At 43.5% G+C, this 14863-nt stretch overlaps 2 protein-coding genes and 1 long non-coding RNA gene across 3 annotated transcripts in view; 2 read left to right on the forward strand and 1 right to left on the reverse strand.

Annotated features, from left to right (window-relative positions):
* On the reverse strand, positions 1-2144 carry LOC135339192 (uncharacterized). The gene is made up of 4 exons (XR_010395869.1): positions 1608-2144; positions 1207-1256; positions 438-1157; positions 1-246 (listed from the first exon to the last, which is right to left on the reverse strand). It is a non-coding gene; the product is annotated as an uncharacterized LOC135339192 (long non-coding RNA).
* Positions 1-13584, forward strand: part of LOC135339132 (NACHT, LRR and PYD domains-containing protein 12-like) — a 71033-nt gene extending 57449 nt beyond the window's left edge. The window contains exon 3 of the mRNA XM_064535267.1: positions 11063-13584. Within this exon, the coding sequence (XP_064391337.1) occupies positions 11063-13569 (2507 nt within the window). The 3' untranslated portion in view covers positions 13570-13584. The remainder of the gene's footprint in view (positions 1-11062) is intronic.
* The window catches only part of LOC135339138 (NACHT, LRR and PYD domains-containing protein 12-like), a 127344-nt gene that overhangs the window by 101292 nt on the left and 11189 nt on the right, over positions 1-14863 (forward strand). The gene's annotated exons all lie outside the window — the stretch shown is intronic.

The raw sequence follows: 14863 nt of genomic DNA on the forward strand, positions 1-14863 counted from the left end.
AATTACTATAATAGTATGTTAGAACATTACGTCGTTAATAACGTGTCAATAGTACATGCAGATGATATAAATAATTCATGCACTGCTGTGAATAGTCAATGAATACATGCACTTTGCTAATGGCAAATCCAATTTAACGCTCTGTCGATTTTTGTTCATGAGAAAGATGAGCAGATTAACGTTCACTTTGGTCCTCCCAAACATCTTCATGATTGCCAGGTCCTCGTATTGCAGCTGAAGGAGGTCCTGTGTGGGGAGAAGAGAGGGCAGTGAAACACTTCAACTGGTATAAGACAAAGAATGCATGTATTTGTAAGACAAATGAATACATGTACTTACATACACCGTACAAGCATACCAACACTATACCTGACACAAGGCAGTAAACTTCTTGAACACTTTACGTACCTACCATCTACCTGTACACACACCCTCACCTGGAGGACCAGCTCCACCTTCTCTATCTGCCTGATGTGATCTCAAACACAACATTTCCGAACCTGAACCTGGGCGAGTAAGAAATAATGTTCACATAATTATAGCATAACGTTGCACATAAGATCAAAGCTGTAGCAAGCAGTCAGGCTGACCAGATTTTGGCCTAACCACTTTTTGCAGCTGGGTAGGTAATGGTCGTAAATATGTGACAGGGCCTAGGAAAACCCCCCTTAACGCGGCACTAATTAAATTAAGCTATAGGTCAATTTAGTAGAAATGAAAAACATGGGCAAAAAATTTTTTTTTTCACAGGTGCTAACTTCAGCCCTTCCTCTACCTACCTGTAAAAATTTGGCTCTCTACAAAGCTTTAAACAGGTCAAGCCCTGACGTTGAAGAAACTCACCGAACGTTCATTTTTTACAATGAAATTTACTGTCTATGTGAGGGGAAATTCCCTGGGAATTTCCCTATTATTGTTAATTATTTTTAACAAAAAAAAATTACAACTTGTACAGGACTATTTCATCAGCCCAGTACTTACAATCATCAAGAGGAGCCAGGTATATTATAGCTCCACTTCTTAACAAACATAATTTAGCAACAGAAATTCATTAGAAAGAGCAGCTATCTAGCTAGCTAGCTTGGCGTAGATCCACTCTTGTTTCTTTAGATGTATGTATCCCGTGCCACTTGTCTTCATAAACCCTCCATAACAACCTACAGATAAGTAGTAAGTTAAGATAGACACAATATCAATGTCACTTACATTCTAGCCAATAGACTATTGTTTCTCAGGCCTCCGACACTCGCAACAACCTGGGGGAACCATCCATATAAATGTTATAGGACAATTTCACAGGGTTTCCTGGGCTCTCCAAGATGTGATCACTCATCCCATCAGGCCTGCTAATACTAAGCACAATGGCAGTGATACCAATACTAAATTAAAGGAGGAAAGCTTCTTGTAAGGCTAATAATAAGTTGGATCTAGCATATAGACGAATACTAAGTGAAAGGCCACCTATAATAGATCAGACAGGCTTCCTTTAAGCTTTATGAAGAACAGAGACACTTTTTGTAGGCTCCATACAAGTGAGCGATCTATTATAAGACTGATACATGACACAGAAAGTAAGTACAAGCTGATAACAAGACATGAAAGCTTACCATTGGAGCGACGGGAGTCTTTGTCTTTTTATTTCTTCGAAGATCCTTCCTAGATGCTAAGCAATCCAGCTACATAGCTATACTAGCTAGCTAGAGAGTCCTAGAATGCCTAGCCTTCATCTAACTAACTCGTCTTCTCCAGAAAATCTTTTACTAAGCTTTATGAGTATACGGAAGTGCCCGGAAATCAATAATTGAACTTCAATTATTCATGAAGTTTGAGCGTCATTTACTCAAGAGGGCGTTGCAATACTTCGTAGCGTTCCCTCGAACATATCTCCGGATAGAAAATAGCTAGGAGGTCGATCTTGGTATCATTTTGAAGCTCAGAGAACGCTTTATCTGATTCAACAATAAAAATAAACTTGGGTACACCCGCGTTAAGGGGTGTTTTCCTAGGCCCTGTCACATATTGTAAGTGATAATGCACATGCTGTTTTGGTGAGGAAAAGTGATGACCTTTTCTGAGGTAAAAAATTCACCACTGTATGCAATAGTACAAAAACAGTTGACCTTTAATTGTAAGTTGGCCTGACCACTTTAAAGTTGCTTGCTACGCCCCTGCATGAAGATTGGGGCATAAAAATAAGTTAATAGCCTCACACTGGAGGAATTGTTAAAGTCTAGATTAGTAGTAGAGTCTGAGCTTCAGTCAAACAGTGGACAAAGTACGTACCAGAGCAATTAATGGCACATGTGATGATTATCATGTTGTTTAATAGAAGTATGCTAGTATAACGGCTACTCTCACTCAAATATACGGAGACTCACAGAGTGGGTGGAGCATATCTCCATGGACACTGATGTATGGATGATTGACTTGGTCACGTCAGAGTACTTGTCGATACCCAGCCTTCTGTCCGGGGGGTCGACTGTCGATGCTCGCAAGAACTCTCTGTGGGGGGTACAGCGAGTGTATGTATATTCATACCCTCGATCTGCATGGCAACGAAAATAGCTAATGTGCAATTTAGATCATACGATACTTTAGTAGAAGGTAGAAACACATACAAATTCAGTTTTGGTTATCACATTTCTTATACCTAAATCTTGAAGGCGTCCGAGTGTACGGGTTCATTACTGACAGGGCAGCACTCTCAGCCTCAAACTGTGCAAAGGAACAGGAAAAACACGATAAACTCTTAAACCAACAGACAATAATCATGGAAAGTTAATAATTTTCTGCTGATTTGGCGTTTTTTACCAACAAATAATTATCTCTAGTCCAGTACTAATTTAATGTACATAGATGCAGTGCATAATGTAGGCCATAATCTGTACAGGTATACTGTACCACTTTTATCACCTGTTGTTTGTAGCACTCAAATATCTACCCCATCGGCACACTGCTCTGCTCCAACTCCTCACAGCGATCCAGTGCCTTCTTGAGCTCTTCCTCCATCACAAGTCTCTCTTGCACAGCAGACTGGGTAATAGATTGCATGGTGGTCATGTACACACACACAGGTATACAGATACAACCATCACAACATCGTGGTAGTGGTACAGTAGTTATATAATTGCAGGTACATGTATTAATAAAAGCACCGCGGGTGCTGATGCCTCGGTGGAGGTGCAAAGCTACATAACATAAAGCTACACACATTATCATGATGAATATTTTTGCATTTTTGCTGCATGCAAACTCAAATTGCATGGTGGTCGATCATGTACACACACACACACACACACACACAGGTAATACAACCACCATGTGGTAGTGGTACAGCTGTTTGCTCACTGCATTACCACAAAACAACAAAATACCATACAATGTTGCTATGCAAACAACATGTGGTCCTAAGTAATGATGGCTTCTAGCACTTGTATGTTAAATGGGTACTTTTTGAGGGTTACAAAATGGCTAATCTGTGAGACCCTCAAAAATTACCCGCTATAAGGTGGCATCAATATTATAGTAAATGCTCTCACGATCTACTCTTGGTGGTATATATGAAAACTCACATACAAATTATGGTGAGGATCTGAAATGGAGAATGGGCGGGGACTAGCTTGCATATACCAGCAGATATGATATACATGTAGCTACTAACCGTCCACTGAATGTATGGAAAGCAGTGTGAAGGCTGAAGAAACTGTTAGTACGAAGTACTGCAAAGGACATCAAACAGTGCATGTACATAGTGGGACCATATAGGCAGTGCATGTACATACTGGGACCATAGGCAGTGCATGTACATAGTGGAGCCATAGGCAGTGCATGTACATAGTGGGACCATAGGCAGTGCATGTACATAGTGGGACCATAAGCAGTGCATGTACATAGTGGGGCCATAAGCAGTGCGTGTACATAGTGGGACCATAAGCAGTGCATGTACATAGTGGGACCATAAGCAGTGCGTGTACATAGTGGGACCATAGGCAGTGCATGTACATAGTGGGGCCATAAGCAGTGCGTGTACATAGTGGGACCATAAGCAGTGCATGTACATAGTGGGACCATAAGCAGTGCATGTACATAGTGGGGCCATAAGCAGTGCATGTACATAGTGGGACCATAGGCAGTGCATGTACATAGTGGGACCATAAGCAGTGCATGTACATAGTGGGACCATAAGCAGTGCATGTACATAGTGGGACCATAAGCAGTGCATGTACATAGTGGGGCCATCTCAGGTGCATTAAGGACTGGGACCAACATAAAAAAGACATTTATAAGAGGCATTTATAAGAGGCACTTCAACCTGCTGATGTTTACTGTGTATATTGATCTGTGTAAAACTTTTATGATGAAATGAAACACTGGCTTCCATTCTCTAGGAAAATATTAAATGAAGCCCCGCCCACTAATTGATCAGTGGGGGTGGTCCGTTTTGTCGAAGCACTATTTCACTTTTCTATTGAAAAATCGGCGTTTAAACACTAAGTCTACTAGCTATTGCTGCTGCTCATTATACTTAGTTCTATCTAAGCTAACAACTCACTCTAGCGCTTAGCCCTCCTGGTCTTTGCAAAGGAGAAATAACAGAAAATTGTTTGATGTAGCAGTCTCATCTTGGATAGTAGGCTTCCCAGGGACATGGTCAACAATTTTTTGACAAAGTACAAGGATAAATCAGCTAAGGAAGGCTTATGGAAGTCATCTATTGCCTCGCAAGCTTTACTAGAGGGTGTTTTAAACGCCGACTAAGTCACTTCTCTAAACTAGCTGAATTACTGCAAAATGAAAAGGGAGTGGTACGTTGAAGTAATGAACGCGTGGGCGGAACCATGGCGACCGCATGGGCGGGGCTTATAATTTGCAAATTCAGCAATAATTGAAGGTCCCAGTCCTTAATGCACCTGAGATAAGCAGTGCGTGTACATAGTGGGACCATAGGCAGTGCATGTACATAGTGGGACCATAAGCAGTGCATGTACATAGTGGGACCATAAGCAGTGCATGTACATAGTGGGGCCATAAGCAGTGCATGTACATAGTGGGACCATAGGCAGTGCATGTACATAGTGGGACCATAAGCAGTGCGTGTACATAGTGGGACCATAGGCAGTGCGTGTACATAGTGGGACCATAGGCAGTGCGTGTACATAGTGGGACCATAGGTAGTGCGTGTACATAGTGGGACCATAGGCAGTGCGTGTACATAGTGGGGCCATAAGCAAGGCAGTGCGTGTACATAGTGGGGCCATAAGCAGTGCATGTACATAGTGGGACCATACGCAGTGCGTGTACATAGTGGGACCATAGGCAGTGCATGTACATAGTGGGACCATATAGGCAGTGCGTGTACATAGTGGGACCATAGGCAGTGCATGTACATAGTGGGACCATAAGCAGTGCATGTACATAGTGGAACCATAGGCAGTGCATGTACATAGTGGGACCATAGGCAGTGCATGTACATAGTGGGACCATAAGCAGTGCATGTACATAGTGGGACCATACGCAGTGCATGTACATAGTGGGACCATAGGCAGTGCATGTACATAGTGGGACCATAAGCTCTGTACACACACTAGATGTCAATTTGAGTACCTTTTCTACTTTGCTCAAGACAATCATTCCGCCAAATTTGTCCGGTGGCTGCCTCCTGAACCCCCCCAACTGTTCAACAGCGTACGGCAGTCGTCATTTCCCCCCTTAGCTTAAAAATCCTGCTTGAAACCCTGACAATAGTGAATATTTGTGACATACCGTATAAGTAGAGGTTGTATGGTGAAAATGTTCGTATATTTCGTACTGTAGAGCATCATACACTGTACGAAAAATAAAACTACAAAACTATTCTACAGTAATAGGCTCAATGTGGCTGTATGAATATTTAAAATACGAAATATTTCCAGTCCTACAGTATTATAAACTCTTTAACTCTTTTTTGTCTCTGTGGGGGTACGTGTACAGTGGATAATGTACACTACAGGGCTGTAGGGGTACGTGTTAGATACTGTACCCTGGGGGGCTGTGGGGGGATAAGATAATGTACACTGGGGGGTACATGTCTACACTGTAAGTAGACACTGGAGGGAACAATTGAAATGCTTGAATAAACAATCTTGTTCAGAAAGTGACGGAGTATGTTGGACCTGAAAGCTATCAATGTTACGTTATGGACAGTCAAGTCAGAATTTACAGTTGACCGTACACGACCATAAGTATCAAGCATGATCAAGGGCGTATACAGAGAAGAGGGCATGCAACTCACTATGTACCCTACGTACTCATCCGACTTTGTATCAGAGACCGGATATGCTAAAAATAGAATTCAGTATACGGATGTGAACAAGTGGGCGGTGCTGTTTACGGAGTTATAATTATGGGCGTGTACATCAGAGCTGCCTTTGCTAGCTAGCTAGCTAGCTAACATAACATGAACAGTGCAGTATTATTTTAGAGAAGTGTCATGACCAGTCCTAGTCCAGCCAGGTCCAATACAACCCCTTCGAGCAGGAAGTTAAGTGCTGGGCGCATTGTTAAGAAGTACCAGAGACTCAGGAAGACAGGTTTATTGTACCTAGGTTTCATCTTCTTGGACTTGCAACTGTTGGATGGTTTGCCTCTTTGCCTTTGACACTGCTAGTACGAGCCATACTGCTGCTGAGAACTAGTTTTACTATGCTGCAATCAAGCTAGCTAGCTAGCACAGATATAAAAAATACTTTGATTTACCTTGTGCGGTCAAAGGTTACGCGTGGGCGTTTTTGTGGGCAGTTCTAAAAATAGCTCACTACAAAGTCGGATGATCTGAGAATAGGGCGAGAGTTGCATGCCCTCTTCTCTGTATACGCCCTTGGCATGATGCACTAATAATAATACACTATGGTGAGAACCGTTTCCAAGTTGGCCACCAGTATATACGTGTACCTGCATGGCTTCCACGACGATGATGTACACACCAGCTGTGAATTCCTTGTCTGATATCCATAGTTTGTTTAGGTCAAAGTGTCTATAAGGGGAGCAATGGAGTGCTACTACCGTATAGCGGGTATATTTCGAGGGTATAAATTTTCGCGAATGGACCATTACAAAGGATTTCGCGGATTTTATTTTCGTGGTCTGAGTTCCAGCCTTTTGGCGCATGCGCACATCAACATGCAGCTGTTACCACCACACCGTTAGCCTCGAATCCAGGCCTAGCCTATAACGGTGAGGCACCTCTTATTGTCGATAGGTGTGGTCAATAATACTGAACACGCCTACTATTCAATAAAGATATAAATTTTCGTGGGTAAAAATTTTCGCGGTAGAGGCTCAATCCGCGAAAACCGCGAACATTTATACCCTCGAAATATACCCGCTATACGGTATATACACAGGATATGAGACAATGGTTGTCATGGTACTAGACCTGCTGAGACAACATTGCACAATAGGTCATAGCACTTTACTAACATCAGGAGTTAATTAAGAATCCTAATGAACTCTAGCCTCGATCCCAGGCCGCACTTCCCACTAGGGAAGTAGGCCTGGTATCGACTGCTTGCGCATGCCCTAATATCCCCCCGATATCTGGGGGCTTTGGATAACATCGTTTATGCTCAGTAAAACTATGACATCACAACGAAAGGAAGTGGATTGAAAGAAGTAGATAGAAAGTTCGATTGAAGGTTTCTAGCCCATCGGATAGCATTCTCTGATAGCTACCCTTAGCCTGCTATGTTAACAAAAGACTCACAGCCTGCAACAGTGTGGATGACGATCGTCTGAAAGGAGTGACGGCTGATAAAAGCCTATATGGACAGGCCACGCCCATTTAACACTAACTTGGTGAAAGTCTACTATACTACTGCTACTGATTCTATCAGAAGAAAATAGCAGTACAACAAACCTACACAGCTCTGTCTCTAGCTAGCTAGCTATATAGCTCTGTGTATGACTTTTAGGATATTTTCTCTGATGTATCCAGTATTATAGGAATATTTATTTGGCGCATGCGCAAGCAGTCGATAGCAGGCCTTCTTTCAAAGGCCGGTGAAGGAGGCTAAATGAATTCCTGCTGAATGCAGTTCCATTTAAGTTACACCTATTAGGGAAACCACCTTGCCTACAAGTACAGTGTTGTAACACCTACGTACGTACACTGTATACATGCACATTAGGGAAACCACCTTGCCTACAAGTAGCACCTACGCACACGAGGCATTGAATGACTTACTGCAGTATTGGCTTGAGGACACTGTCGATGTGAGAGAGTCCGGCAAAAGTTATGAGCTCAGTGAGACTATCCTGAGAGTACCCTCCCAGACTGTCCCCCTCCTCCACAACAGGCTGGATCTCTCTGTCAGAGTGGGAGGGGGGTTACTATGGGCACACACTGCATATAATTATCTAAGGCCATCAATAGGTAAGTTTGATACAGACTGAGGCTATCAATGTTTCTGGTACATGTATGTAGCTCATTGAAGTATGTGTATTAGCCAGTGCTTCAGGAGTAGAACTGAAGCAAATTGTAGTGACTATCCTAGACAGTATACCTTGACTGGGCGACACTGTGACTGTGCATATTGAAGAGGAAGGGCGGCACTATCTTGTTCATGTGATCAAGGTCCCAAATGTTCATCTGGAGGTTGTCTTGCCGACCAATCTTCTTTATCACTCCCCTCAGCCCTTGCAACCCAGCCATCCGCGTCCTGTGTGAGGTGTAGTGGGGAGGGGTGGAGTTGGTGATGAAAGCAATGTGATCACAAGTTATGCATGTGGCAGAGCACCCTAAGGGCGGTACAGTTAAAATATGACACCTAACACTTCGACCTGTGGCCACTCAAACTCATTTCAAAACAGTAAATGTACACATACTCGTGATATTTATCGGCGTCGTCGACATTCTTGGTGAGGCTAAGAGAGGCAAAGCGGTGGATGAGGACGTCGTACTGTCTGTGGTAGGGGGTGTTCCCTTCCTCTCGCTCGGCAAACTTCACAAACTGTGTGTGTGCGGAGGAAGGGTCAATGTGTTGTATAAACAAGTTCACTTCACACACTCACTCCTGGCCAATGGCATACCCCCTCCACACCCACTACACACACCCACACATATACATGCATGTTCACTTTTCACACTCACTACTCAAACCCACACACGTTCACTCTCGGCACTATCACAGACACACTCTACTCACACAAGAGTGTTGGTATGGACAGTTTGGGAGGCGTGGGCATGTGCCAAAGTTCCAATTGCGGCTGCCGAGTTGACAGCCGCAATAGGTCGTTTGTGGTAGTTAGTAGGTGCTTTGGGAGGTTCGTAGTCATCGCATTCCGTCGTTGCGTGGTCTAGGCTAAAGCATAACGAACAAAGCTCTTTGGTTTTTGCATTTACAAAAGCCATAGCATAAAATGTTTGATAGATCTCGCCCCACTTCATGGCTGGGTTAGCTGCAGCTGATTTTCTAAAGTTTCTATCATACTGTATCCACATACTGTATCCACCCGTCTCCAGCGTATTTCCGGGCCGTGTGGACGATTAGTGAGGAATACGCTAAAAGGTCATGCACGCGTGTGGGGTCACGTTGCGTGACAAATGAGACGTATGCGTTAAAGCATTCAACCCACTGTAATATGTTGGCAACCCTGCGCTTTCTTCTGGGTTTCTCACCCGTATCGTTTGAGGTACCCCCGAACGAGTCGGGTAAGAACTCAGCTAGTTCGATAAATTCCCCTTTTTCCGATTTTTTAGATAGTTTGTCGGGAATGGGGATGGCATTCTGGCCTACATTGACCGTATATGAGACTTCTGGTCAAAGTAACGGGGCTTGGTATCGTCAGTAATGTGGGGAGGCTCATGGGGGTTTGAGTATGGGGGGCACTAGTGGATACGAGGGGAACATGTGCTAGTGAGGTACTTGACATACCTGCCGTTCCGGTGCTGACAACAGGGCCTGAGGTGGGACTCCGTGGGGTACCCGAGCCGGAAGCAGAGATGGTTGGGATCAAGGGTGGGACTGATGGTGAGACTGATGAGGGGCCGGTGTTGTTGGACTGCTGCCTGAATCCGCTGGTCCATTGCGGTGATGATCGTTGGTAACACTGCGCCAAGGGCTGCCTGGACAGAATTGGCAATCATGGTGTTGAGAGTTGTCGGAGTTGTCCTTGGGTTGGTGGAACTGATCGGCGGTGTTCCAGTTGAGGATGTGCTCGAGGAGGTAGTGGTCATCTTCGTATAGAGAATTACAGGATAGATCAGCAAGAGAAATCTTGAGAATTATAGGATAGACCCAGAAGAGAAGTTTTCTAATTCCTTTGTTCTTTCACTGACTGCCTGACCACGTGTTCCTTGCGCATGCCAGTACCGTGTTGGTTGCAATTGGTATTCTGAGAGAGCACCCAATATAATTATTTCAGAGAGAGCTAGCTGCAAGGCACAGATTTATTTGCTGGAATGGCCACTAAAGAGCAGAACCAAGGTATAAAGACTGTCATGTTTCCTATAAAGGATAAACCCAATGATTGCTAAAGCATAAAACCCTCATTGGTGATTGCTAACCTTGTGTGCTTGCTATCTATTTCAGAGCTCACAATTGACGATCTGAAGACAGAAATGAAACTGACTGATGAGCAGCTCAATACAGCAATAAAGGAACCAGATCTACCCGAGTTAGCAGCATGTTTCGACAATGTTCACAAAGGCTATCTTGAAAAATTGGAGCTCTCACCTGGAGAGCAAACTGACGTGAGGACTAGAGCATATGTAGATGGCACTCTGGCAGGAATGTTGCTGGCTTTGAAATTCTGGATTCTGACCAACGGACAAGACGCCACTTTCCAAGCTCTGCTACTCATCATACTCTCCCTGCTTAAAGAAGACGTTGCTGTTCGAGTGTGCAAGTACTTGTCTGACAAATGTGAGTCTGTCATGTGAGAGTGTGGTCATTGTGATACCATACGTTGTGGGAGTGATTGCAACCAAATAAGGGACTCTTCAACTTAATTGCTATTGTTACACATACAATTCTCTATTAACTATCACCAGGAATGGTACTCACCTATTGTTTTGTTTCCCCAGACTCCACCTCGTGTCCCCCCTCCCGAGAGAGGGTCCTGCTGAACCACAAGCTGTCCTCGTACAGGGACTACCTACAAAGTCGCTACAGAACACAAGTATCCACTTCAGCTACACAATGGCCTCCTGTCCCAACAAAGAAATGTTTCAAACTAGCCATGATTCAGAAGGAGGAAATACAGAGAGGAAGAATCGACGATGAATTTGTTAGGCTATCAATCACAGGAAAAATTGACGATATTTTACTTCAAAAAACTCCAGTTAACTTGACTAACATTTTCTCTGAGATTGGAAATAGACGAAACTTTGTGTTGATTGAAGGAGCTCCCGGCTCTGGCAAGAGCACCCTTGCTCTACACATCTGTCAGGAGTGGGCAGAGGGAAAACTGTTCCAAGAATTCGATATTGCAATCCTCGTGAAACTGAGAGATCCCCTCGTTAGAGAAGCCATTACAATTTCTGACTTACTTCCCTGCACACACAAAGCGATGGCTAATGAAACAGAAACTGCAATTATGTCACTGTACGGCAAAGGTGTACTGTGGGTGCTGGACGGATGGGACGAACTTCCTTCTGACCTCCCTAGAGACTCAATCATCAACAAACTAATTCGACCAGACATGTCACGAGAAAGTCCACTACACGAATCAGCTGTAATTGTAACATCTCGCCCGTCGTCTTCAGCTAAGCTCCACCCACGTGTATCGTCCAGGGTGGAGGTGTTGGGGTTCACTCCACATGAACTAGAACAGTATTTCAAGGAGTGTCTGAAAGGTGACTCACAAGCTGTGCAGACTCTACTGGAGAGAATTCGAGAGAACCCAGTGGTAGAAGGTAGTTGCTACCTCCCCCTCAATGCTTCCATTGTCGTTAATTGCTTTCTTTCTGATAACCACTCACTCCCCACATCCAACCACGGGATATTCATATCAGTTATCCAAAGCTCTCTCAAGAGATACCTCCAGGATAGGTTGGGGAAGACCACTCCAGTGGGAGACATCACATCCCCAGACTCACTGCCCTCGGAAATCAGAACACAGACCGTACAAATGTGTCAACTTGCATATCATGGGATTGAAGCCAACAAGGCGACATTTACTGACGGTGATTTGGCCGCTCTTCGCATTACGAAGGAGATTTCAAACGTTGGATTATTACAAACTGTTCCCAGTATCATTAGCGATGGTCATTTGGTTTACTACTGCTTTCTCCACCTGTCTATTCAAGAGCTACTAGCAGCAATCCACATCTCTCTCATGTCTCCCAAGCAACAAATTTCTGTATTCCAGAAGCTCTTCGGGAATCCTCGATTCAGTGCAGTCTTCCAGTTTTATGCTGGTATTACCAAACTGAGTACTAGTAGACCAATCCTCAGCTTGCTACCTCGATTCTTGTGTCCAGTTCCAGCTACTGTTTTTGATCTGGTCAGAAAGGTTGTCAAAAGTGAGAAAGAGAAGAAGTACGGTGAGCCGAAGCCCCTTTTGTTGTCCCTCATCAATTGTTTGTACGAAGCTGAAGACTCGTCACTGTGTGTGTTTGTGGCTAATCTTCTTAATCACAATCTGCATCTTGATAACACTACAATGAATCCTATTGACTGCCTCTCTGTTGGATATTTCGCATCAGCTTGTTCCAACACCAGTAATGGATTCACACTTAGCCTCATAAGTTGCTCTATTGGTGACCAAGGCTGCAAATTTCTGGCCCGAGGGCTTTCCAAGTGTTCACAGAGTGAGATTAGTCTTAATCTTTCTAATAATGATTTTCAAGAAGAAGGGATACACCACATCGCTGAGATTATCGAGAACACTAGTTCAATATCTAAATTGGTTTTGTCTTTTAATGCCATTGGCAACAGTGGACTTAGCACACTCTGTGAGGCCTTGTCAACTAACACATCATTAAAGAGTCTCGATTTCTCTGAATGCTCACTATCTCTCAACGATCACGGAGCAATCCCTCGACTACTGAGCACAAACACTACTCTTGAAGACCTCACATTGTCACGCAATGTTATTGGTAACACTGAGCTGAAGAATATCTGTGAGGCCTTGTCAACTATCACATCATTAAAGAGCCTGAACCTGACCAATTGCTCACTAACAATATCAGACGACAATGGAGCTGCCCTCTATCAACTTCTGAATACAAACAATTCCCTCGAACATCTTAATTTGTCTAATAACACAGTGACTAGCTGTCGTCACATTGCTGCTGAACTTGCAGTCAATAAAACTCTGAGAACATTGTACTTGGATTTCTGTCAACTGACTGATCAGAGTATCGAGGAGCTATCAACTGGACTGATCAACAAGATTGAAAGATTGGACATTGATGGTAATGACTCAATAACAGAAGATGGAATGAAGACGCTTGCCAGACATCTAACCACCCACTGCTCTGAACTGACACGATTGTGGATACCCAGACACCTAAGATCCTGTATCGAGACAGTATTCAGGGACGCTAACAAAGAGAGGAAGAGAAATGGACTACCTGAGATTGTTTAATATTATAATTACTTTTTGACAATCGATTTTATTTTCTGCCATAATTATATCATGTCATTATAATATCAATGACAATTTGAGAAAAGTACTATTAATAAGTATAATTACTATAATAGTATGTTAGAACATTACGTCGTTAATAACGTGTCAATAGTACATGCAGATGATATAAATAATTCATGCACTGCTGTGAATAGTCAATGAATACATGCAATTTGCTAATGGCAAATCCAATTTAACGCTCTGACGATTATTGTTCATGAGGAAGATGAGCAGATTAACGTTCACTTTGGCCCTCCCAAACATCTTCATGATTGCCAGGCCCTCATATTGCAGCCGAAAGAGGTCCTGTGTGAGGAGAAGAGAGGGCAGTGAAACACTTCAACTAGTATAAGACAAAGAATGCATGTATTTGTAAGACAAATGAATACATGTACTTACATACACCGTACAAGCATACCAACACTATACCTGACACAAGGCAGTAAACTTTAAACTTCTTGAACACTTTACGTACCTACCATCTACCTGTACACATACCCTCACCTGGAGGACCAGCTCCACCTTCTCTATCTGCCTGACGTGATCTCAAACACAACATGTCCGAACCTGAACCTGGGCGAGTAAGAAGTAATGTTCACATAATTATAGCATAACGTTGCACATAAGATCAAGGTCGTAGCAAGCGGTCAGGCTGGTCAGGTTTTGGCCTAACCACTTTTTGCAGCTGGGTAGGTAATGGTCGTAAATATTGTAAGTGATAATGCGCATGCTGTTTTGGTGAGGAAAAGTGATGACCTTTTTCTTACGTAAAAAATTCACCACTGTATGCCAATAGTAGAAAAGCAGCTGACCTTTAATTGCAAGTTGGCCTGACCACTTTAAAGTTGCTTGCTACGCCCCTGCATTAAGATTGGGGCATAAAAATAAGTTAATAGCCTCACACTGGAGGAATTGTTAAAGTCTAGATTAGTAGTAGAGTCTGAGCTTCAGTCAAACAGTGGACAAAGTACGTACCAGAGCAATTAATGGCACATGTGATGATGATCATGTTGTTTAATAGAAGTATACTAGTATAACGGCTACTCTCACTCAAGTATACGGAGACTCACAGAGTGGGTGGAGCATATCTCCATGGACACTGATGTATGGATGATTGGCTTGGTCACGTCAGAGTACCCGTCGATACCCAGCCTTCTGTCCAGGGGGTCCACTGTCGATGCTCGCAAGAACTCTCTGTGGGGGGTACAATGAGCAGGGTGTCATACAGGGGGGGGAAAGGGGGGATATCCCC

The sequence above is a fragment of the Halichondria panicea genome, chromosome 7, assembly GCF_963675165.1.
Source record: "Halichondria panicea chromosome 7, odHalPani1.1, whole genome shotgun sequence".
Lineage (NCBI taxonomy): Eukaryota > Metazoa > Porifera > Demospongiae > Suberitida > Halichondriidae > Halichondria > Halichondria panicea.